Source organism: Apis cerana, linkage group LG1, assembly GCF_029169275.1.
Source record: "Apis cerana isolate GH-2021 linkage group LG1, AcerK_1.0, whole genome shotgun sequence".
In the NCBI taxonomy this organism is placed as follows: domain Eukaryota; kingdom Metazoa; phylum Arthropoda; class Insecta; order Hymenoptera; family Apidae; genus Apis; species Apis cerana.
The window spans coordinates 25,269,791-25,295,429 of record NC_083852.1 but is presented as its reverse complement, the minus strand read 5'-3'; the positions used below and the strand labels follow the sequence as shown (position 1 = coordinate 25,295,429).

The 25,639-nt window shown below is 26.7% G+C and overlaps 5 protein-coding genes across 13 annotated transcripts; 2 read left to right on the top strand and 3 right to left on the bottom strand.

Moving 5' to 3' along the window:
- Positions 1-614: 614 nt before the first annotated feature.
- Positions 615-6,261, bottom strand: LOC108002065 (polyubiquitin-A). Of its 4 annotated transcripts, none has more exons than XM_062087099.1 (3): positions 6,087-6,261; positions 4,952-5,876; positions 615-2,817 (listed from the first exon to the last, which is right to left on the bottom strand). In XM_062087099.1, the coding sequence occupies exons 2-3, from the start codon at positions 5,860-5,862 to the stop codon at positions 885-887; spliced, it is 2,844 nt and encodes a 947-aa protein (XP_061943083.1). In that variant the 5' UTR covers positions 5,863-5,876; positions 6,087-6,261; the 3' UTR covers positions 615-884. The 4 variants fall into 4 exon arrangements, with proteins under 4 accessions (XP_061943083.1, XP_061943079.1, XP_061943080.1 ...); XM_062087095.1 differs by lacking the exons at positions 4,952-5,876; positions 6,087-6,261 and adding exons at positions 3,173-3,305; positions 3,406-3,539 and having other exon boundaries at positions 615-2,834; XM_062087096.1 differs by lacking the exons at positions 4,952-5,876; positions 6,087-6,261 and adding an exon at positions 3,406-3,559 and having other exon boundaries at positions 615-2,834.
- Positions 6,262-6,399: 138 nt separating this feature from the next.
- On the top strand, positions 6,400-15,231 carry LOC108002063 (transcription factor GAGA). Of its 5 annotated transcripts, XM_062087100.1 has the most exons (10): positions 6,400-6,754; positions 6,859-6,994; positions 7,082-7,256; positions 7,339-7,501; positions 8,055-8,151; positions 8,251-8,490; positions 8,575-8,830; positions 8,912-9,069; positions 9,156-9,251; positions 9,348-9,677. In XM_062087100.1, exons 1-10 carry the CDS (start codon positions 6,591-6,593, stop codon positions 9,534-9,536), a joined length of 1,674 nt encoding a protein of 557 aa, XP_061943084.1. In that variant the 5' UTR covers positions 6,400-6,590; the 3' UTR covers positions 9,537-9,677. The 5 variants fall into 5 exon arrangements, with proteins under 5 accessions (XP_061943084.1, XP_061943086.1, XP_061943085.1 ...); XM_017063462.3 differs by lacking the exons at positions 6,400-6,754; positions 6,859-6,994; positions 7,082-7,256; ... (5 more) ...; positions 9,156-9,251; positions 9,348-9,677 and adding exons at positions 12,342-12,546; positions 12,689-12,840; positions 13,007-13,196; ... (1 more) ...; positions 13,650-13,899; positions 14,465-15,231; XM_062087102.1 differs by lacking the exons at positions 6,859-6,994; positions 7,082-7,256; positions 7,339-7,501; ... (4 more) ...; positions 9,156-9,251; positions 9,348-9,677 and adding exons at positions 13,007-13,196; positions 13,295-13,477; positions 13,650-13,899; positions 14,468-15,231 and having other exon boundaries at positions 6,533-6,754.
- On the bottom strand, positions 7,248-11,985 carry LOC114578084 (uncharacterized). 2 transcript variants are annotated; one of them, XM_028668934.2, is made up of 6 exons: positions 11,832-11,985; positions 11,385-11,621; positions 11,066-11,254; positions 10,486-10,924; positions 10,093-10,369; positions 7,248-9,886 (listed from the first exon to the last, which is right to left on the bottom strand). In XM_028668934.2, the coding sequence occupies exons 1-6, from the start codon at positions 11,938-11,940 to the stop codon at positions 9,764-9,766; spliced, it is 1,374 nt and encodes a 457-aa protein (XP_028524735.1). In that variant the 5' UTR covers positions 11,941-11,985; the 3' UTR covers positions 7,248-9,763. The 2 variants fall into 2 exon arrangements, with proteins under 2 accessions (XP_028524735.1, XP_061943088.1); XM_062087104.1 differs by having other exon boundaries at positions 11,817-11,964.
- Positions 15,232-15,370: 139 nt separating the features above from the next.
- Positions 15,371-18,052, top strand: LOC133667801 (uncharacterized). Its single transcript, XM_062087105.1, has 2 exons — positions 15,371-16,731; positions 17,479-18,052. Exons 1-2 carry the CDS (start codon positions 16,425-16,427, stop codon positions 17,769-17,771), a joined length of 600 nt encoding a protein of 199 aa, XP_061943089.1. The 5' UTR covers positions 15,371-16,424; the 3' UTR covers positions 17,772-18,052.
- Positions 18,053-18,479: 427 nt separating this feature from the next.
- Positions 18,480-24,595, bottom strand: LOC108002182 (uncharacterized). Its single transcript, XM_062087103.1, has 6 exons — positions 23,023-24,595; positions 21,381-21,770; positions 20,958-21,204; positions 20,126-20,517; positions 19,651-19,935; positions 18,480-19,557 (listed from the first exon to the last, which is right to left on the bottom strand). The coding sequence occupies exons 2-6, from the start codon at positions 21,699-21,701 to the stop codon at positions 19,369-19,371; spliced, it is 1,434 nt and encodes a 477-aa protein (XP_061943087.1). The 5' UTR covers positions 21,702-21,770; positions 23,023-24,595; the 3' UTR covers positions 18,480-19,368.
- Positions 24,596-25,639: the final 1,044 nt, after the last annotated feature.

Below are 25,639 nucleotides of genomic sequence, written 5' to 3'. Positions count from 1 at the left end.
AATATTTATAATATAAATTACTAGTCAATGATCAAAAAGTTAGAAAAAAAAATACAAATATAAAAAAACATATAAAATAAAACAAAATAAAATAAAAATAATTTTATTATATAATACCAACAAATTATAAAATAAATATATAATAATAATTTATAAATTAATAATAGGAATAGAATTATTTACTGAATAATTGAAATTCTAGCACATCAACTGGTGATGTTCTGTTCCAATGAATTTTGACAGAAGAATGATGTCATGCGTCACATCACTTAGCGCTTTTCTAATTGGTTACAGTAACATAGTCCTTTATTCGTTCGAAATCGCGCGAAAAATTAAAATCCATGTATATTTAATTGTGTACACATATAATTGCAATATATTGAAAATTTTTATGAGAGATACAAACGTTTTAAAATATTAATATCAAATTAATTATAAATTAAATATGTGAACACAACTATGCAATAAAGTATAAATATTTATATTTTAAAATATTTTGTTTATTATTTTAAAATATAAATATTTTAAAATAATAAACAAAATAAAATCAATAATAAGAAATAATATTATTATATAAATTTCTAATAAAAATAGGACAAAAAAAAATACTTTAATGCCAGGAATGTACAATAATTGTTTAATGAACTTAATTGTATTACAAGAATTGTAGTTACACATATGTAATTACATCACTACAATTCGATATTCTTGACTTTACATATGCATAAATAAACACTTATATATTGATAAAAATAGTAGTGAATATGAAATATACATAAAAAAGTAACATAGGGGAGCTATCAATACTATCAATTTTTTTAGACAATGCCTTTAGATTTTACTCCCTAAGGCAGTCTATTATGACCCACTGTTCATTATGAACTCTAAAATAGGTCATTTTTTTTTAAAAGACTATTAGAATCTTTCAACTGCATATAAGCAACTTCAAATAGCCAAGCTGAAATATTTTTTTCTATATAGTAAGTACACTCTCCTCCTCGAAGTCTCAATACCAAGTGCAATGTAGATTCTTTCTGAATATTGTAATCTAAGAGTGTCCTTCCATCTTCAAGTTGTTTTCCAGCAAAAATCAATCGTTGCTGATCAGGAGGAATTCCTTCTTTATCTTGAATCTTAGCCTTTACATTTTCTATTGTATCCGAAGCTTCAACTTCAAGTGTAATAGTCTTTCCAGTAAGAGTTTTGACAAAGATTTGCATACCTCCTCTAAGTCTCAATACTAAATGGAGTGTAGATTCCTTTTGAATATTATAATCTGAGAGAGTTCTTCCATCTTCTAGCTGTTTACCAGCAAAAATCAAACGTTGCTGGTCAGGAGGAATTCCTTCTTTGTCCTGAATCTTAGCCTTTACATTTTCTATTGTGTCTGAAGCTTCAACTTCAAGTGTGATAGTTTTCCCAGTAAGAGTTTTGACAAAAATTTGCATTCCTCCTCGAAGTCTCAATACTAGATGAAGAGTAGACTCTTTCTGAATATTATAATCTGAGAGTGTTCTACCATCTTCAAGTTGTTTGCCAGCAAAGATCAATCGTTGCTGATCAGGAGGAATTCCTTCTTTATCTTGAATCTTAGCTTTAACATTCTCTATTGTATCTGAAGCTTCAACTTCTAAGGTAATGGTCTTGCCAGTGAGAGTTTTGACAAAAATTTGCATACCTCCTCTAAGTCTCAATACTAAATGGAGTGTAGATTCCTTTTGAATATTATAATCTGAGAGAGTTCTTCCATCTTCTAGCTGTTTACCAGCAAAAATCAAACGTTGCTGATCAGGAGGAATTCCTTCTTTGTCCTGAATCTTAGCCTTTACATTTTCTATTGTATCTGAAGCTTCAACTTCTAAGGTAATGGTCTTGCCAGTGAGAGTTTTGACAAAAATTTGCATACCTCCTCTAAGTCTCAACACTAAATGGAGTGTAGATTCCTTTTGGATATTATAATCTGAGAGTGTTCTACCATCTTCAAGTTGTTTGCCAGCAAAAATCAATCGTTGTTGATCTGGTGGAATTCCTTCTTTATCTTGAATCTTAGCCTTTACATTCTCTATAGTATCTGAAGCTTCAACTTCAAGAGTGATGGTTTTTCCAGTGAGAGTTTTGACAAAGATTTGCATTCCACCTCGAAGTCTCAATACCAGATGAAGAGTAGATTCTTTTTGAATATTGTAATCTGAGAGTGTTCTTCCATCTTCAAGCTGTTTTCCAGCAAAGATCAATCGTTGCTGATCGGGAGGAATTCCTTCTTTATCTTGAATCTTAGCCTTTACATTTTCTATTGTATCCGAAGCTTCAACTTCAAGTGTAATAGTCTTTCCAGTAAGAGTTTTGACAAAGATTTGCATTCCACCTCGAAGTCTCAATACCAGATGAAGAGTAGATTCTTTTTGAATATTGTAATCTGACAGTGTTCTTCCATCTTCAAGTTGTTTTCCAGCAAAGATCAATCGTTGCTGATCGGGAGGAATTCCTTCTTTATCTTGAATCTTAGCCTTTACATTCTCTATAGTATCTGAAGCTTCAACTTCAAGAGTGATGGTTTTTCCAGTGAGAGTTTTGACAAAGATTTGCATTCCCCCACGAAGTCGTAATACCAGATGAAGAGTAGATTCTTTCTGAATATTGTAATCTGAGAGTGTTCTTCCATCTTCAAGTTGTTTGCCAGCAAAAATTAATCGTTGTTGATCTGGTGGAATTCCTTCTTTATCTTGGATTTTAGCCTTCACATTCTCTATAGTATCTGAAGCTTCAACTTCAAGAGTGATGGTTTTTCCAGTTAGGGTTTTAACAAAAATCTGCATGATTGTAGATTTGGAAAACTATAAAGAAGAATAATTATGAAATCTACATTTATTTATTATTTATAATTATTTATATATTACTTATTAAATAACTTTAGATTTAAAAATATATTAAATATATTAAATAATAAAATAATATTTAATATATTTATGTATATTTTTTCGTGTATTATTTTTATAAAAATAAGATATTATGTTATGAAAATTATAAATGAGCGTTAAGTAATTAATAATTTAATACTAAGTAAACGAAAATAATGTTCATAATAAATAGCGTCTTAATTGAATCTTTAAAGAAATTAAAAATTTACGTAAAAAATTCATTAAATTTATTACTAAATTAATTACTTATATACCATAAAAAAATTGATATTTTAATATTAAAATCTCAAATAAAATTGTTATATAATTATTGTATATAATTCTAATTTAAAGAAATATTAATGAATTTTATCTGTAATTGTTTAACAAGATGGCTGCGGAATGAAACTGTGAAATATTGATTATTTGAAAATTTATCTAATATTTTTATATACATTTATAGAAAAGATAAATATATATTTATATATTAAATTTATATTATACTTACACACGTTTAAATAATTTATAAGATGATATTCGCAACACAAGTTGAATTAAGTCGTTCAAAAAATCAAGCTTAGACAAGCGTTCAAAATAAGAACCAGTAAGTCACAGGAAAGGACGTGAAATGACACAAATCTAGTAATATATAAGTACTTAATATCAATTGTTACCAAATAGTAAGTTTCAAATTCCCTAGACTGACTACAAAATAGGGAATATTTAATAATATCATTTTTCGATAATAGAAAAATAAATTTAGAAAAAATTTACATTTAATAAATTTACATTTACTTAATTAAGAATGATAAATTATAGAAATTAATTTATATAATTATAGAATTATATAAATTATAGAATAGTAAGTTTCAAATTCCCTAGACTGACTACAAAATAGGGAATATTTAACAATATCATTTTTCGATAATAGAAAAACAAATTTAGAAAAAATTTACATTTAATAAATTTACATTTACTTAATTAAGAATGATAAATTAATTTATATAATTATTTTATATTAATTTATATAATTATAGAATTATATAAATTATAGAATAATAAGTTTCAAATTCTCTAGACTGACTACAAAATAGGGAATATTTAACAATATCATTTTTCGATAATAGAAAAACAAATTTAGAAAAAATTTACATTTAATAAATTTACATTTACTTAATTAGGAATGATAAATTTAAATTTTCTATTTTTAAATTTTAATAAGAAAATAAAATTTCAAGATATTCAAAAGCATATTTAAATTTGTTAAAAATTTTATGTTACAGTTAAAGAAACAGTTAAAGAAAAGAATTAAAAAATTAAAAAAATTTATCGATATAAATATTTAAATAAAATAAAATAATGATTATTTTATTCTATGATTATGATACGATATTTACAACATAATATAGCAACATAAAATAACATTAAAATATAAAAATAAAATTAAATAATTAATTTTCAAATATATCGTAATAAGATTAATCATAATAGATTATAGTCAATATTTATAAAAAATGTATATATTTGTTTGTATCAAATGAAAGATAAAAAAATTGATAATATATAAATATTAGTCTTAGAGATTTTAGGTTAAAGAAAATAAAATATGATAATACGAAACAATGTTTTAATGTAAATTATTAAATAAACAATTAGGATTTAAAAGAGAAAAAAAACAAATATCTTTATAGGAATGCATTGATATTTGTTTAATAAATAAGTACATCACAAGAATATGTCATTATACGCACACAGACAACTTGCCATTCTTGTCATTATATATGAATAAATAAATATTTTTATATTGATAGCAAGTATTAATGAATATGATACATAGAAAAGTAGTAGATTGTATCTATTAGTACTATTGATTTTACTAGATATCATCAACAGAATTTACTATCATGTCAGTTTCAAGATATAGCTTTTCATGAAATTAACTATAACACAGACTTTGATTATTGTTTAGATAATTATTAATATCTTCAAACTGCATGATAGCAGGTTCAAATAGACAAAGTTTCTGTATGATGTGTTGCATATGATTATACATTCCCCCTCGAAGTCTCAACACTAAGTGAAGTGTAGATTCTTTCTGAATATTATAATCTGAAAGAGTTCTTCCATCTTCTAGTTGTTTACCAGCAAAGATTAAACGTTGTTGATCTGGAGGAATTCCTTCTTTATCTTGAATCTTAGCTTTAACATTTTCTATTGTGTCTGAAGCTTCAACTTCTAAGGTAATGGTCTTGCCAGTGAGAGTTTTGACAAAGATTTGCATACCTCCTCTAAGTCTCAATACTAAATGGAGTGTAGATTCCTTTTGAATATTATAATCTGAGAGAGTTCTTCCATCTTCTAGCTGTTTACCAGCAAAAATCAAACGTTGCTGGTCAGGAGGAATTCCTTCTTTGTCCTGAATCTTAGCCTTTACATTTTCTATTGTGTCTGAAGCTTCAACTTCAAGTGTGATAGTTTTCCCAGTAAGAGTTTTGACAAAAATTTGCATTCCTCCTCGAAGTCTCAATACTAGATGAAGAGTAGACTCTTTCTGAATATTATAATCTGAGAGTGTTCTACCATCTTCAAGTTGTTTGCCAGCAAAGATCAATCGTTGCTGATCAGGAGGAATTCCTTCTTTATCTTGAATCTTAGCTTTAACATTCTCTATTGTATCTGAAGCTTCAACTTCTAAGGTAATGGTCTTGCCAGTGAGAGTTTTGACAAAAATTTGCATACCTCCTCTAAGTCTCAACACTAAATGGAGTGTAGATTCCTTTTGGATATTATAATCTGAGAGTGTTCTACCATCTTCAAGTTGTTTGCCAGCAAAAATCAAACGTTGTTGATCTGGTGGAATTCCCTCTTTATCTTGAATCTTAGCTTTTACATTCTCTATTGTGTCTGAAGCTTCAACTTCTAAGGTGATGGTTTTTCCTGTTAAAGTCTTAACAAAGATCTGCATTTTTATGTAGAAACCTATAAAAAAAAACGATAAAAAAATTTTAATATGCTATTATTCATTATGTGATAAAAATTAGTTTGTTTAACACATAAAATATTAGTCTGTTTAGTTGTTATTCATCAAAATGGAGGCTCGCAATATTGAAAGCATAAAATATTGATTATTTATAAATCTATTTAATATCTTTACATATGGGAAGTTATAAAAATATCAACTATACTTACGTAGACTGAAATAATTTACAAAAAGATATTTGGAATGCAATCCAAGTTAAATTCTTTGAAAGACCAAATAGGGATAAAAGTTCGAAAATGATACTGATAAATCCGAGAAAGGGATATGAAATGACGTTAAACTGGTGTTTGTAAAGTAGGCTGTGATCTGTGATATATATTCCGATTGCCAAAATATAGATTTATAATTCTCTAAATGAAAAATCATACATGCAAGCATTTCTTAAAATTAGTCTTAAATAAATAAATATACTTAATATTGTTGAATTTTTATCGTAATGGAAAAAATAAACTTCAAACTTCGATATCTTATACGATAAGAGTATATTATTCAATTGTATAAAATTGTATACTAGTACTTTTTAGATTTTTAATATTGAAAATAGATTCAAAAATATACTCGATATATTTGAATTCAAAAAGTTATAGTTACGCGCGATAAAATATTTAAAAGAATATAAAATAATTATAAACAACGAATTATAGAATTAAATAATGGACGTTTGCAATATCATGTATGAAAGAAAAGAACAATCGATTTTATATGCTTCATTTCCGCAAATAAATGATTTGTGTTGTGCAATTTGTGAAATTGATTTTATCGAGGTTCGTGATTCATCAGCAAAATCAAATTTTCACTGGCAAACAATAAAATGTCGGTAAGAATAAGTATTATATTATTTATTTCATCTTGCGTTAGTTAACGTATAATCGATTTTTATATTATTATTATAATATTATTAAAATAATATTATAATTTTAGATTACTTATTCATTTAATTTCTGATATTATTGCTTCACCAGTAATGGGCACAGAAAAATTTATATTTGTTATTGCGAATAAAAAATTTTTTGAAACTGGAAAATTGCTAAAAATTTTAAAAAATTTTAAATTAGTGGTTTGTTTAAGATTTATTTCTTGAATGATAAATTATTATTATTTTTATTTTATATATTATTTTTATTTTTACTTTTATTTTTACTAGTATCAAGGATTACGATCAGTTACAATAGAATTATATAAAATTTGTCTTATATATACGATACAGACTAAAATAGCTCCTTTGTGGAATAAAGTTGGTGAATATTTAGTTCAAGGAAAAGATTTTTATAACTTTATACAAGGAACCAGAGCACTGAAATTAGATATACTTATTGAAGGTCTGCCAAATTTATTTTTTATTTATATAATATTTTTATTTATATAATAATTCTTATATATAAATATTAAACAAATTTTTAGAAAAGAATATATCTATAAAACTTCATACAGAAATAATTAAAATTCCATATTTAAAACTTGAAGATTATTTTCCGTCATCTGTTATATCTCAATTTTTAGCAGATCCTAAAGGATATATTGATTTATCTCATTATAATCCTCCATTTGTATATGTATTACCAAGGTAATAATTATTGTCTTCATTTACATGTACTTACAGTTATTTATACAAAATATGGTAGAAAGAATATAGAATAATAGAAAATATATGTAGAAATATATGTAAAAATAATTTTACAATAATTTAAAAGAATAATATTTTTTCTTGTTTGAGATTTCGTTCTCAAAAAAATAAAAAATTAAAAAATTTATTGAATGTATATACGAGTATTTAATTGTTTTTATTCAATTTTGATTATCTTAAAAATAAAAATATGAATATGAATAAAAAATATTTTTCTACTGTTTATTTAATTATTTAATTATTTTCGTAAATATTTAAAATGACATCATATTAAATTATTTATATTGAAAATAATTACTTAATTATTTTATTATTTACTTATTTTATATAACGTCTTATTAAATTATTTATATTGAAAATAATCAAATTCTTTTTTTAATAATTTAACAAATTCAATTTTTTCGAAAATACGTCTTAAATGTTATTTTTTTCGATTTATTTTTATATAAATATCAATTAATAATAATTAATAAAATTATAATATTTTTTATAGCACAAAAAAAGGAAAATTATTATCTGTATCTAAAGAACTTCCAGCAAGATGTGTTTTTAAAGATTATGATCAATTACGTAGACATTGGAAAAATATGGTATAAATAATAAATATATATTGTTTAGAATCAAAATTATTTTTATCATCAATATATTTATATGTATTATATGTATTATATATATGTATAATATTTCAGTATGGATATTCTTTATCTAAAAATAAAAATGAAATTTTATTTTATGAAATTAAATTTTTGATTCCTAAATCTAATATTTTCATATATCCTAATATATGTATAGCAAGTGGACCATTAGAAATTATTCCAAATAAAGATAAAAAATCTACAATTACATATTTTTTAGCTGATATGCTTATGAAATTACCTACAGTTTGTGGTAAACAATTACAAATATCGGAATATACTCCATTTATTCCAGTAAGTTATAAACTATGTATTTTAAATAATATAAACAATAAAAAATATATTTATTATATTATTATTATATTTTATTTTATATAGAAATCTTTAAATATAAATTTATCATCTAATGTATTATTAAAAGACAAAAAATTGGATACATATCTTAAAGAAAAGGAAAACATTACCTCACAATTTGAATTTTCTAATAAATATGCAGATAGATTAACAAAAAATACAAATGTTGAAACATCTTTAACTACACAATTAACTAAAATCCATCAACTTAATAATATACAATTTCATGAAAATATAAAAATTGATTTAATTAACAAAAATGCAAAAGAAAATCAAAATGGTATATACTAAAATAATAGAAATATTTTTATAAATATTTTAAAATTTGTATAGTAATTATAAAATAATTTTTAAACTTCAGAAAGCCAATGTTTAAACAGAACACAAAATGTAAAAGATAATTATATTAAGAATAATATTTTAAGAAATTCAAATGATTATTTCATTCTATCAAAGGAGAATACAATTTCAAGATATTTTAAAATTCAAAAGACAAACTCTTGTAATGATATGGAAAAAGTATTTTCTTTTATTTTCTTTACAAATTATTATTATATTTTATTATTTATTTTTTTATTTATAACCTTATTTATTTAAATATTTAGTTAATACAAGAAGAAAAACAAAAACATTTAACATTAAAAGAAAAACTATCAAAACCTAAATCTAATAAAGAAAATATTATATTTTTATTAAAAACAGTAGGTATAATTATATTTTAAATTATATATTATTAATAAAAAATTAATAAAATTAAAAATTACATATATATAATTATTTCATAATTTATTATATAGGATCAAGATATTACAGTAGAAGAAATGGCAAAAAGAAATCAATTAGATCAGATGAAGAATAGTGATTTAAGTGACTGGTTAAAAAAACATTCAATTTCACATAATACTCATGGAAAAAAAACTGAACTTATTAATAAAATATTATCTCATATAAAAAACACACAAATATTGCAACAATATCGTATTTAAATATAATAATATTTTTATAAGTAAAAATTATAAATATATAAAAAATATTTTTTTTACGTTATATTGTTAAAAAAAATAATAATATTATATAATTTATGTATTATATTGAATATTAAAAATAATAATAATTATAATATTTAATATTTTTTTAGATGTTACATATTAAAAAAAGTACATAATAAATAACAAGATAAAATTAAAAAGAATTAATAACAATAAATATTTTTTTATACCATTGATTTTTTATAGTCTGCTATAACATTTAATATAATTTTTCTATCAGCTTCATTTTCTATACCAATCTCAATTAAATCTTCATTAGTTAAAGTCATAAACAAATCAACATCAATCTAAAATAAATTATATAAAAATAAAAAATTAAAATAGAAAGTTATTATTAATTTTATTACTTTACATGTATATATATATGTATACATATATATATATATATATGTATACATATATATATATACATATACACATAAAATTATATTAATATTTAAATCAAATATATTATATTATAATTTATAGTATAATATTATTATGATATATTTACTTCTTGCTGAAGAAATATAGACACATGTTGATTTAATCCATAATGTTTCAATAAAGCAAACATTTTTGCTTCTTCTGAATTTAAAATCATTCCTCTTGGAGGTGTTTTGTAACGTGGTGGCGTTGGTGTATCTTCTCCAAATACATTTTCATCATTTATACTTGAAGGTACATTTGGTGAACGTAATGGGCTAAATTCAGGTATATATCCAAGAGTGGTATTAAGATCTTCTTCTTCATTTTGAATATCTAAATCTGGTGGCCGAATAGACTGTAATCTTGATAATACAATTACATGTAATATATAATATATATGTATATATATATATATAATAAATAAATATTATCATATCAATATACTGTGTAATATAAAATTATGTTAATATAAATATACCTTTGCAAAGATAGTTCGTTTATAGTTTTGTTTTTTAAATGAATTGATACTATTTCATTTTTGTTTGAAATTATTTGATTATCTACTGTATTATGCATTGTATTAACATTGCTTTCATCAATTTTGTATTTATTTTGTGTAAAATATATGTTTGGAGAAGTAGGTAATATTTTATTGAAAGTACAAGTCAAAGTTGGTGAAATTAAAGCACATTGGTCAGTTTCTAAGTGATTTGTTAAATTTAATGGAGGAAGTTTTAAAAGATTTTGTAAATTTTTGCCAATATTATAATCAGTGTTAGATACTGGAATATCTGTTTCATCTTCTATAAAAATATTATCTGAATTATTATTCCAATATTCTTCTATATCAAGATTTTTTGCAAAATTTTTTATTTCAGGTATTATTGACTGTTTCATCATAATATAAGTATATTCATCTATTAAATAATTTATAATAAATGTGAATAAAAATAAATATGAATAAACATGAATAAACATTATTATTTGTTTATATTAATGTTTTTATCTTATTATCTAAATTTTTATATATCATTATTTATAAAAATATAATATCTTACTACTTTTGGAAACATCAAATCCTAACTCTATTAACTTAAAAAATAAATTTTTATCATTTTTCATAGCTGCAATACAAAGGGGTGTTATATCATCATTTAGAGTATTTAATAATGCTGATGGACATGCTTCATATACAATATCAAACATATCTTTATTTATTGCAGCTGCTAATCCAAATATAGACATACCTAAAAATCAATAAAAATAAAGAATTTAACAATATTTTACTATAATTATGATAATAAATTTTTCGAAATGATACCTTCAATTTTTTTCAGAATTAATAATAACATTATTACAATATATTAACAAGTTTACCTAAATAAGTTGATTCATTTATATTAGCATTTTGCTGTAAAAGATATTTTACAGTTTTAATATTTCTATTACGAATTGCTAACATTAATGGTGTCCAACCAAATTTATTTTTTCTATTAATAATTTGATGACATTCGTATTTTCGAAAAATTTCTTTTATAATATCAAGACAATCATTTGCTGCACTAATATGTAATAAATTCTCTCCATAACTATTTACCGTATTTAGCGTATATTCTGCAAATAAATTAAATTTTAGAATAAATTATTTATTTTTTCTAATTTGATTTAATTTTACAAAATAATTAATTTTAAATTTTGTAAAATTAAATTAATTATTAAAAAATAAAAAGAATGGCTTTTAAATATTATAATTGTATAAAATAAATTATAGATTATAATATAATTATTGATAATTACAATGTTACATACATATTAATTTAATACCTTCTTTTTGTAATGCTTTTATGACTTCCATTTCTACAGTTTTTTGCATATAATAATTTCTTTTTTTCTCATAATTTATTTGTATTTTAAAATTATTTTCTTTAAACATAATTGATATTATTATTTTGTATATGTTTTTTGATTAATTAGTTTATATTATATTAAAATAGAATTTGTTAATAAATTTTTGACTTATTATTGGATTAAATCTTTGAAAGTGACCTATAAATGATTTTTTTATATTTTGTTCGATTTGTTTGTAAACTTTTAATATATTTGAATATTATTTATTATGAAAGGAGCAATTGTTTATTTATCTATTATAAAATGAGTAAATCTATTATAAATGTATCTAAAAATAAAAAATATTAATTTATATATTTGTATTTAAAAATCATAAATTGATATTATTAAATATAAAATTTGATTTTATTTAATTTTTTATAACTTCCGCCAAAAAGTTGCATAAAATGTTTTTTTTATAATAGTATTATGATGGCAGCACAATCTCGTAAAATGTGACGTGCATGATAATTTCTGACAGTGTTTGAATTTCATTTTTGAAATCATATGTCTATTTGACTCAAAATTGCAATTATTTCATAAAATTACGAAATTTCAATTTCATTTTTGTTCCTACAATATACGAGCAACGAAGTTAACGTGATTTTTTGTAACATATCGAGCAACATACAGCGATAAATTTTAACTCAATGTGAGTTATTTCTTATCATATACAATTTTTTTTAATTTTTTGTTTCTTCAAAATATAAAGAATTTTATTTATTGTTAGATTGTTATTATATATTTTTATTTGATATTTAGATTATTTTATTCGTGGTATAAATTTTTGTTAGGTTAAGTTTCAGACGACGCCGAGATCATATTTTTTGGGGTGGGGGTACTAATTAAGAGAATGTGGATGAGGTAGACGAGTACATATCGTTACCGTTAGTGATCAATTTTTTCGAATCTTTATTAATTTTGGATCTACACATTGTAATATCAAGTAAATGCATTTATGTTAGATTTTTCTTCCCTTTTATAACAAAACATTATGAGTTATTTAATTTCATTATAACAATATGGAGACATTGATTTGCTATTACTGTATTATAAAGTTCTTTTATAATATATATAAATTTTACTTGAATAATATATAATTTGCTATTTAGAATGGGAAGCAGTGGTCAATTGTATAGTTTATCCTGGGGAGAATTTAGTTCATCATTGGCTTCTGCAGTACAATTATTAAGAGGTCATGGAGATTTAGTTGATGTTACATTAGCTGCTGGTGGACGCAGTTTTCCTGCTCATAAGATAGTACTTTGTGCAGCTAGTCCTTTTTTATTGGATTTATTAAAGGTTTTAACTTTATATTTTTTCATTATATTGAATATTTTATAAAGTATAACATAGTTTTAAATTTTATAATTTATTTTCAATTCAATTTTTATTAATAGAGCACACCATGTCAACATCCAGTAGTTATGTTAGCTGGCATAGGAGCAGATGATTTGGAATCATTATTGGAATTTGTATATCGTGGTGAAGTAAGTGTGGAACCTTCTCAATTACCTTCACTACTTCAAGCTGCTCATTGCCTTTGTATTCATGGATTAACACCACCTACTATATTGACTGAAGTATGTTCTATAATTAATTAATATAATATATTGCATTTAGGTATTTTTATTTTTTTTATATATAATTTTCAATTTTTACATTTGTATATTTATTAATATTTTAATTGAATTAATATTTACAATTAGCAATAATATATTTGTTCAAAGATAATTAATTTTTCTATTTATTTAGAATGGAGAAGAGGTACCTGTATCAGCAATACCAACAGCAAATGAAGCTTTATCAAAAGAATCAATTACTCCCTATTTTCCATTAAAACGCAGGAAAAAGAGAAGAAAATCATCTTCATCTTCTGGAAAATGGCCACGTAATATTAATACTACTGATAATGAAAATAGGGCTATAGATGGAAGTGATAATAGTCGATCAACCAATTATGATCACAAAGATGAAGATAATACAGAACATGGAGATGACACAGGTAAGGAATATTCAGCTTTATATATAACAGCATATTTCATATATATACATACATATATACATATATACATACATACATATATACACACACATACACACGTACACACATATATATATACACATAACATATATTGTATTTGTTAAATTTTTTGAAAATATATATTTAAATTCTCATTTTGCATTTATTGTTTATATAAAATAATAGTAAATATTATTTTATTATATTTTAAACATAATTTTTAATTTTCTGTCATTATGCATTAAACTGAGTTGATCATTATATTATTATCTAAGATTAATGATCAGTTTAGTAAACAAATTTTAATAAGAATGGATATGCGATACTAATTGTGTTCTGTGTCCGATATATTATTTTCATTATTTATTAATATATTTTGAAGACAAAGTTTTTTTCAAGCTTTTATATTTAGAACGGACACAAGCACAACCATCAATCGGGTTGAACTGCGTCTAATCAATCATATCATAAGATATAACAACTCAAAAATTTCAGATGTAAAAATCAGTTCAGCCCTGTATGGTAATATTGTGTTTGTGTCTGTTAGCAGCGAACGATCGGTTGGAATATTCGAATCATCGGAGTTGTCACTCGCCACGTGCTCAAGAAGCGCAGCCGGTGTCAACAGAAAATTCTCAAGCAGGAACGCATCAGGATCAAATATCGGACAATGAATCGCATCTTCACACTTTAATGCCAATGCAGCCATATTCTCCATTACATATACCGCAATTTCCCGGTCCTCTAAATATGGGCTTTCCTCCTGGAATACCGCTCCCACTAGTTACTCAGGGTACAACTGCTGGAACAGCGTCTTGTGGATTTACAGGCAATATGAATTTGTCTAAAATACGTGGTGCATCCGACTGTCCAGGCGTTTGTCCACTATGTGGTGCAACGTTACGACAAGCGAGAAATTTACGTAGACATCTATTATCGTCTTGCAAATATCGATTTAGTAGTAATCCGGTCCAAAGTTCCCCAGCTGATACAATGATGATAGAAGTAAAGCCTGAAGTCGAATTATCTGGTTATAACGAGCATTCTATGACGTATGGAACTGATAGTGGAAGTAGTACCTGTGAGCAAATAATTTGTAAGCCCAGTCCACTTCCTTCGCCAACATCACAGGGACCAAATGTTGTTTCTCCTCAAAGCAATGTTTCGTCTCCAACTATCGCTAGATGAATATACAGAAATAAAATAAAAGCGAAAATTTGATGTAAACAGAATCTTCCGATTCTGTTATTGTGATTTAGAAACAACTTTGTTTCCTATCGCTAATTTGTTTTATAATATATGTTATACATTTAATTTGAGTCTGCGTATTTTTTTTTTTTAATTATTGTTTTAATGTACTTACAGGAATTTATGTTCAAATTATAATTTCTTTGCATCGTTTAAGGGAAAAAAATGGACTGACATTATTCTTTTAAAGTTTGTCAGAATGAATTGATTGTTACATTCTCTGTATAGTTTATGTATTCTTATTTTATTAATTTTTCATTTTTGATTTGTTTCTGATTGATATTAAAATAATTTGAGACAGAATGTTTAAAATAAACATTTACAATTATATTAAAATCTTCCACGTTAGTAAATAAGAGCAGTATGTTTAGGATTAATAGGAATAGCAATCGATAAAAAATTATTCATAGTAAAAGCGATGATTAATAAGAATTGCAAAATACTTGTAAATTTTCAATATCTTTCAAATAATCACTTATGCAATAATTGTATATGATCAGTTTTATATAAACTTATTGAATTACAAATCTTTATTGCTCATTTTTTTTTTCTTTATTTTTTAAATAAAATATCGAATTAATATTTTAAAATTACAAGAGAATTCGAACTTCTGTCGATTATGTAAAAAAGAACACTAATAATAATATCATGGTTAAAATAGAAGCTGATTTGTATCTATTTATATATATAAGGAATTAAAATATTTTCTTATAATTATAAAAATCGTAAATTAAAATAAGAAAAAAACTTAATTGACAGAAATTTTAATCTCTATCGAAATAATATATTTATTTTCGCAGTTTTATTTTTTTAAAAAGCATGCATTTGACTTTGATACTGATCGATTGATAGATGTAAAAATCGACGAATTATGAATTATATAATATATTTAATTATAATAGTAAGTAATAAAATTATTTGACAAATTAATAAAAGTTTATTTTATCATGGACTTTATATTTTTAAATAAAAGAATCTTTATTAATTCGTAGTTCTTTAAGGTATTTTGCAAATTATTTATTTATAACTTTTACTATTATTTATATAATTGTATTATTAATCTAATTTAGTTAGAAGTTGCAATAGAATGATTTGAATAGTAAGAAAAGGTGAGAGAAATGAATATACAGCCCAAAACGTAAGCTAGTTCGATTATGTATACTGCCTATCGTTACGGTGACTTCTTTTTAAAGTGTGTTTGAACGTGTTTAGATCTGACGAAATTAATTTTAGGAGATGGATTATCCAAATCACGAAGTATGTCCGATCAACCGGCGTCGTGTCCACTTTGCGGAGCAATTTTACGCCAATCGCGAAATTTAAGGAGGCATTTAGAGCTCCTACATTTTGGACTCGGTAGCAATAATAAATCCGGTGTCCATATGAGGCATCGAAGAATTGATAGAAATAACGATCTTGTTCGATCGACGCTCGCATCGATTTGTCCACCACATATGACAAGGACGGATTACTCAAGAGCTGTGGAAAGCACAGATTTGTCGACGTTAACGTCTTTATCCATTGCTTCGACAGTCAATTCCAACGCGTCAAATGTCAGCTTTGCAGGTGAATGCTTAGTAACTTGAGGTAGAAAAGAAAAGGAACGATCGATATAATTATTTTCGAAATTTGATGATTTTTATAAGTAATAATAATTAAAATGCAAATTATCTGCTGATAAATTAAATAAAATAAATAACGACGTTAAAATAAATTACGGAAAATAATATAATATCGATCTTCCTGTGATATCAAGTTTCCTGTAACTGTAGGACTTCTTACGATTAAATTTACTTATATATATATGATAAGGTAAAGATAGTAACTAAAATGTAATTTTTGTACATTTTAATTTATCATTATACGTTGAGAGACTGTAAGTTATTTTTTAGTTATTGTATTATAAATGTAATTGAATAAGAAACAAAATACAAGTATTTATGTTAAAAATGTTGTTAATCATCTTGTTTTATTTCTTTGTTATTTTTAATATAATTTCATATATTTATTTAATAAAACAATCATTAAGTTTTAATCAATCTATTAGTGAATCACTTTGTTTCTTATAAAATTTCAAAATAAAATATTTGCAACATATTATATATAAAAAATGATTTACAAAATAAATAATATAATCATTAAAATGAAATCTTTGAATTATTTTTTTTCTCTAAAAAATTCTCGTCATCATTAAGGAAAAAATTAATCTCAATTCTTATATCTTGGTTCTCTTTTGTTAATTACACTGTATAAATGTATAAAATTATTAAAATAATATAATTGTAATTGATACTGTTATATCTTTGTAAACAGGAAGTTTAATGGGATCAAGTGTATTGGGAAATGGTGATCAAAGCGCGAACTCTACCCTAGTCTCTGCATCGGGCTCGAGTACAACTTCTATCGCCTCTGCCAATAATGGAATTTACTCGTCAGATGGTAGTGCCAGTATGCTAAATTGCTTATTACCATCGCTACCATCTTTGCCTTCTCTCTCTTCTCCGCACGATATGTTTCGCCACGGTGAAATGTTGAGAGTTGGTATCGCGTACCATGATTCCTCCAGGCAACATCCCAAGCAGTCACAACGTACCGATATCACTTAACTTTTCTAATTATTTCGCCTTATAAACAATTATATTTCAATTGTAATCGTTGTAAAAACGAATATGTCAAATTCTATTATAAATTCTGTAGAGATATTTTTTATATCGAATTGTGTTTTGTAAAATGTTTTTTAATTAGAAATTCTCAAGTTATTATTATAATTTACTGCGATGTACAAAGAATTGAAGTTGTACAATACGAGAAATGCGTGGATATATCTTTAAGAATTTAGTGTATAATATTGTTCATTTAATAAATAAAGAACGTACAATTAAATTAATATATGTTACACTTTAATAGTGAAACAATTGTATTTTAGAAACGAGTGTGTCTGTTTTAAAAAATCATGTTTGAATCAATCATGTACGATTCATTAATTTTAAGGAGAAGGTAAAATGTCTATTTAATTTTCTTTTTAATTAAAAATTATTTGTTAAAATTTTTGAAATTATTATTGAACTTTGAATAAAAATAGAAAAAGAATCTCAAGATATATTTTTCTATAAATAACATTTAAATTATGAAATTAGAAATAAATTTATAGGATTTTGGACACGTAGATATAGTTTTTTTTATGAAATTTTATTTATAAATATTGAAATTTTTAACATAAATAGTTCTTCGATCAACAATCTTTCATTGATATCAAAATAATATTTTATCTAAAAATTGACATAAATGTGTTTCGAAATAATATAATTCACAAATTTTTATCTATTCTTAAAATTTGTATTGACGATTATATGTAATTTCAAAATTTTATAAACGAAAAACGTAACTAGAATTGAAATATTTAATATACATGTACGAATTCGCATTGTTTTTCTTTTTCTCTCTTTCCTTCCAACTCTCTCATCCAAATTTCAATTTCAAATGCAATAATAAATATTTATTTAAATATAAAAATTTTGATAATTAATTTAATTGTTCATTTTGTTAAATTATTGTCTAAAATTAATAATTGCAAATATTTATAACAATTATGGGAAATAATTTTACATAAATGTTCATTGAAATTAACATTAGAAAAAATCATAAGATCAAAATCTGAAATTAATATCCGATATACATTAACTATTTGTTCTATTTGCTTACGGTATATCGTGCGATTAAATACTAATATTAATACTGGTAACAGTTCATTTAATAGCAACAAATATGAAGAATTTGTACATCTTATTAAATCACAAAATTAGAAAAGAAAAATTATTATCGATTGTATACATATAAAAATATATTGTACATTTCTTAAATAAATTTTTCAATAAGAAAAAAAAATCTATCTAAATAAATAATGTTATATATATTGAAAACTTAAATGCAATTTTTGTTTGCGCAAACAATTGAAATTTCATGCACTCATCACAATCGTTTGACTTTGGACAACATTACAGAAAAATTTGCAGAACCAACTTGTAATACATATTTTATAATTAACAATGGCAGTGAAACGCTTTTGGCGTTGTATATTATAAAAATACTTAACCGTGTCTCTCTTTAAATAAATTAATTTTAAGTAACAAAATATTGATGTTACGGATAATCTTGGAAAAAAAACTTCCATTAAATTCTAGCAATGGAAGGGATTTATATTATTCACACGATGAGATTCATTTCTTCCGAATGATTTGTATGTCCAATAACAAATGGCCAATTTCTTTTTGAAATCCTTTCCAATTCCCCTCGTAAAAGTTTTAAAAGATCGTCGAGGTATCGCAGCTCATGTACATCCTGTCGTAGTTTATTTGTATCAGACAAGATATCCGTTATTCTCTGTTCATCACACTGGTTAATAAAATAATGAAAAATTTTATGAACGTTTTTTTTTTACAAAAAAAAATATATATATATATGTATATCTTTAACAAAAATTATTACTTGAAAGCTTTCTCGAAGATTAAATATATCTCTATAGATATCTTTGTTGTTAATTTGAAGTTTTTTAATCTTATTTTGAAGATGTTTTACTAAATGTTCTGGATTTTCGAGGACTTCCAGCACATTAGCGTCCGTTTCAGTCGTCAGGGCCAGCCTGGTTAATTGATCGTGCGTAGACGTGCTGTCGCAAAAACGATCTTCCTCAAGAAGAATGGTAGCTTTCTCAGGATTTATGTCAAGTTCTTCGAGAATTGATACTACTTCATTGATGGCAGTACATCGTTCCTATCAAAAAGATTATCCTTATTTTTCCGAATTTGATCCAAAATTCATAAATAAGAAATATCAAAAATACGAGTATGAAAATCAATCGACAAATTTCCATTGAACATTTTTTCTTTTTTTCCATTAAATTAGCATCGGTGTGTAAATTTAATCAAAATTCAACAACAATGCTTCTTTTAAAGAGTAAAACCTGCGAGTTATCTAGCTTGTAGTCAGTCGTCGCCAACTCATCACTGAGGCACAGAAAAGTGTTTTGCAGGTCGCTGTGCGTGTCCGAGCTCCAGTCGTTGCTCTGGATACCGGAAGTGTCCAACGAAGAACTCCGTGTCCCCATCTTTCCACAATCTTCCCACGTGATGTTCAATTTGTCGTAACTGGATCTCTTGCTGATCGAGTCTGGTGTTTGCAAGCTGCACGATTTATTATAATCAGATACGTCTTCCATTTTCGTTTCATTTTCGTTATTCTTCGTCCCGATATCGTCATTGTAGATCCGCTTGTTGTCCTTCCAACTATGCAAACCGATCGTCGATGCAATTCCTTCCTTTGGCCTGTTCTCCGCGAAAGATTTCAGTTGCATCGCTGAAATTCATTTGATGGAATGAAAAAAAAAGAAACAGAGAGAGAGAGAGAGAGAGAGAGAGAGAGAGAGAAATTAAAAATAAAAGGGCAATTGACAAGAAAGGCAAGGAAACTCGGATTGGAGAAAGAATAATCAAAACTGCTTCAAGGTATTCCAAAGTTCTCGTAAAAAAAAATAAATAAAAATTAGATAGAGGGACATTGTGAGACAAGTTTAAGAGTACAGGCGTTGAAATGAAAGTACGTCTAACGAGCATGAAGCGAGCCGATTTCACATATTGGTAAACCGCGAAACTTTACTAGGTCAGACACAATAGCCGGGTTATATTCAAGTTAGCTGACGGTAGGTTCGCATCGGAACAAGTTTGCGATCCGTTGTTGCACATTCTGCAAACAATTCCCTCTCCTTTTCTCTCTTTCCCTTATCCCTAAATGCATACCAGGTTGCTTCGAATCGATAAAACAGTTCAATTGCCGCCGGCAGCAAAACCCTTTCCGTAAATTTTCCTTTTCTTGCACGATTTTTGGCTGAGAGATGGACAAGTAGCGAGGCGATGGCGTCAATATTCGATACTCCTGAGATCTGACCAATCTTTCCGGGGTGTAACACATGCCGTGTAACGCTTCCGACTTTGATTTCGAATCGTTCGAGTATCTTTCATCTTCCATTAGAAATGGCGTGACGTCCTACAATTTGATCGATTTCTTAAAAATTGCATCGTCTTCGATCGTGGGTTTTTGAAGGATAGATTGATGGAAAAGTGATCGCGATGCTAATATTATTCCACTAGGAATAATCCATTAGGAACGAAATAGTTCTTCGAAAAAAAAAAGAAAACAAATAAATTATATCAATCACTCACAGATTCTTTTTTTATCGCATCCTGTTCGATAAGATTCAGATCCAAATTTTCGTGAATCAACGATGTAAGCTCTATTTTTTCGTAATTACATTCCTTGCATTCCTGTTTGAACTCTTGGGCGAGAAAATAATTTTCAGTGTCGTCCGAGTCTATGCAAGAGAACATCGATTCAGACGATCCCAAGGATAAACGGTCCTTGCTACTGGCGGATGTGGGCGATTTTAGATCATCTTCGTCGCTCAACCACCATCCGAAATCATCCTGCTTTAATATCTCTTTAAACTTCGTATCGCCTTTCGTCTCTCCTCTCAAACAGAACATCGTGGACCTATCTTTTGATGCAATTTCTCTTCTGACTTTTGAATAAACGAGAATATCGCCGATTTAAATCTGAAATAAATCACAAAAATATTACGTGAATATCAAATAAAAAATTGTTTTATACTTGCAGTAATATATACATATATTTTGAACGATATTTATATAACGAGGTCTCGAAACATGTCAAATTGCTAAATTTTTAATTCGAAATAATAAGACTGTGCGAATATTATTCGTTTGCACGTGTACGCAAATCGCATTCTTCGTGATTACATAACGATATAATTTCATCTAACACAACTCAATATCATTATTATGATATTTACATTTTGTCGAAGAACAACTTTCCTTTCATTTTTCCATCTTTCGTCATTCTTAAAATAACTCACATTTCTTATCGTTGTCTCGTTTCGAAAACCGTGGCCGGACTACTTTCATCCTCTTGTTCGAACTTTTAAATTGCTTCGATCGAAAGTGTACATTCAAAAAAAAAAAAAAAAAGAAAGAAGAAGAAGAAGAAGAGAAAAAGATTTCATTCCAAATAAAACGAATTAAAAATCAACATTGACGACATTTCCACGATACGAATTCACTTCTTTTCAACGTGTACGGAGAGAGAGAGAGAGAATCGAAACATCGAGTAAGCCATACTTATACGTACTACACTTGCTCGGCTTCTGGGGACTCGAAGACACTCTGGATGTACACTCGGGGACAGTTAAACTAAACGATAAATCGAACGATCGAGGAGGAAGGTTCTCATGGATCAGAATCGAACCACGTCTCCACGGTGGCGTCCAACTATTCCTCACGCGTTTCAACTGTACGTGAAGTTAGGGTCATCGCAGTTCGCGAGCCTCGATTACGACGACTCTCGCCCGTATAATCTATAATGCGTACGGTTTGACAGCCGTACGAAGCGCCGCTGCGGTTCGACTGTCTCTACGAAACACCGATTTCCTTGACCACTGGTCACCATGGGGACGCTAATTTAATAATCGGACGGGTTCTCGTTTCGTGTCGTCGCGTTCGGTAACGCTTAGAGTCGATTAACGTCGCGTGTTCTCGCCTGGATCTCCATTGATTTATGGCTTTTAGATTCGGCCGCGAGAGAGAGAGGGAGGGAGGGGGGGCTGGTGAAATGAGATTTATGCACGCGTTATGGTTGCCTAATTGGTATGGTTTTTTTTTCTCCAACGAGATTGGTGGATAAAGTGACGAGAAGGTGGATCGAGTTGAGTCGCGTGAAGTTTGAGCGATTGCGTTGCAAGTAATTTTGCAATTTTATAATTTATTTTCATTCGTTTCGATTCATCCTTACCTTGATCTTCACACTCATCCTCTTCTATAAACAAGTCGATAACTATTGATACTATATCGTAACGAATTATTGTTTTCAAACATATCAATCTTTCGCTTTTATCTCGAAATTATTATTATTATTATTGGTAATCGGTTGTTGGAGAACCGTACTCATGATCCATTTTCACAAGCAAGAATCTCGCACACGTATTCGCGAGTCAAAAAATTTCAACGCGTTGAATCATCGGCACGAAAGTAGAAAATTCGACGCAAACTTCACTTAAGTAAAAACTGATAAATGAAATTAAACTTAATATCGATGGAAACGTATATATAATTTATACGCGCGTACTAGTTTAATGGAATTTCTTCGATGAACGATCGCGAGCAACAATGGATTCTGCAATCGGGCATGCACTGACCCATACCACGATTTTTCCTCCACGGTTATAACACGGTTTCAACCAATGTGATGTATGTCGATGTTTGTTTTCGATACGGCCTAAATAAATATTGCGATAGCGGGCAATCAATTCTTATTGATGCGGCCGGTGACGTATTTGCGGGAGTAGGTTTTCTCGCGATAACTCGATGACCCGGGATTTCGCGATATGGATTTCCTGTTAGCAATGAGTCAAACCAGTGTCAATTCGAACTTTACTGATACACGCGTGAACAGAAGCTATCCTTATCGTACGATTTGTATGTAAACATATATGAAAACTATTATATCGGGCGATTAGTTTTTCACATATTATAAGGTGAAATATAACGGGTGATAAATTTTAAAACGTGTTTGCCATATCAAACCATGATTCGAAGTGTTAAATTGTTCTTGAAAGCAATAATTTTTTATTCATCATGCGATCTTCCGAGACGATAAAAATTTTTCAATCGATTCAAAGCGGAGATCGATATTTGTCCTCTTATTTAATGTATAATTATAATGTATCATTTTTTTTAAATAAACATATTATCAAATGTTATATAAAATGAGAATTGAATATTATGGCATTTTTTAATCCTCTTCATGCTTCTTGATTAATAATCTTCATAAACGGTGACAATATCTGAATAAATTGCATCTAAATATCGAACGAGTATATTATTTTTAAGCATTTAAACCAACGTTGCTTATATAAGCCTTCCGTTCACGGTGCATAAATATACATTTTCACCGTTTGCACCAAACATTTTCGACACAAATTTCGACACATTATCACTTCGTTTTATCTTTTCGAACGAATGTGAAATTTTTTCGTCGCGCGTGACATTTTTATTACAAAATTATATTGCAGACAAACGATTGATGCAAATTCGTGATGCACACCGAGTCAATAGAAATAATAGAATGGTGGGAATCGTTCGCCCATATTGTCGTGAATATCCCGTAGATATTATTCCAGAAAACAATAGATTCTCGTGTTTCGTAATTTTATCGTGACGGTAATTTTTATAATAAACAATGTGAAGGAAATTATAGTGAATACCGATCAGGTATAGAACTTTAGTCACATTGGCTCGCCGCAATGATCAAAAGATATTCTCTTTTACGTAATAATATCGAGTTTCATAAACGAAACTAATATACTTTTAGAGAAAAAATTAATAATTTATATAATTTATATAATACATATAAATATATATATGTACAGATATGATAGATGCGTAGATTGTTTTGTACAAAAGTTTACGTATATGTGTTGCTAATTAATATGATCGTGTAACAAGATATAAGAGCATCTAAAATGAAGAAATATATAAAAAGTTAAAAATTAATCTTAAAATATTAATATTTCTATAAAATTAATTTCACATTTTTGTACGTACCATAGTAGATTGTACCACAATTCGGTTTTCACTTGATAATAGCACTATATGTCTCGTACACGAATTACTCTAATTAGTTGTTAATTTCATTGTTAATCAAACACAATTATTCATTAATAATTACGATAATACCGTTAATTTTAATTTATCACAATATCTATATAAATTACGAAATTCTGTTGAAAATATTAACTCTCACATAAAATAATTTCTTTAACCAAATTCAAACATTCTCACGCTATTTAATTTTCATTTTATATTAAAACACATATTTCTTTTTGAGATTAAAAGCACAATTATGCAAATACACCACTTCACGTCGCATAGAAGTCGAAACTTTAATGAAATACGCCGGACAATATGGAGTCGTATATAAATCCGCCATCGTGCGAGCCACGCGAGATAACGCGTTCGAGGTAGATTGTCTTTCTGATTTAACCGTTTTCTAATAGTCAGCTTGTGGTCTAGGGGTACGAATCACCACCGTAGATATAATTGGATACAAACGGGTATTCGAGACTACATGCTGATTTTCATTTTTTCCGAGGGATTTTTTCGGTCAAAGGTTGACCCATTTCCATAATGGTGTCGTTCCGCTAAAAACTTGAATTTTAATACCGTATTTAGGGCCAATATTCATAAATGACGTTAAAAGACCTTGATCATGGATAAAAAATAATTGCATGCGCGATAATGTTATCGGTGTTCGATCGCTGCAATCAGATATAACGGGTAATTTACGAGATTTGATCACTCACTTGTAGCTCTCTTATAGTTCTCACGATGCGTCAACACCTATTTGAACG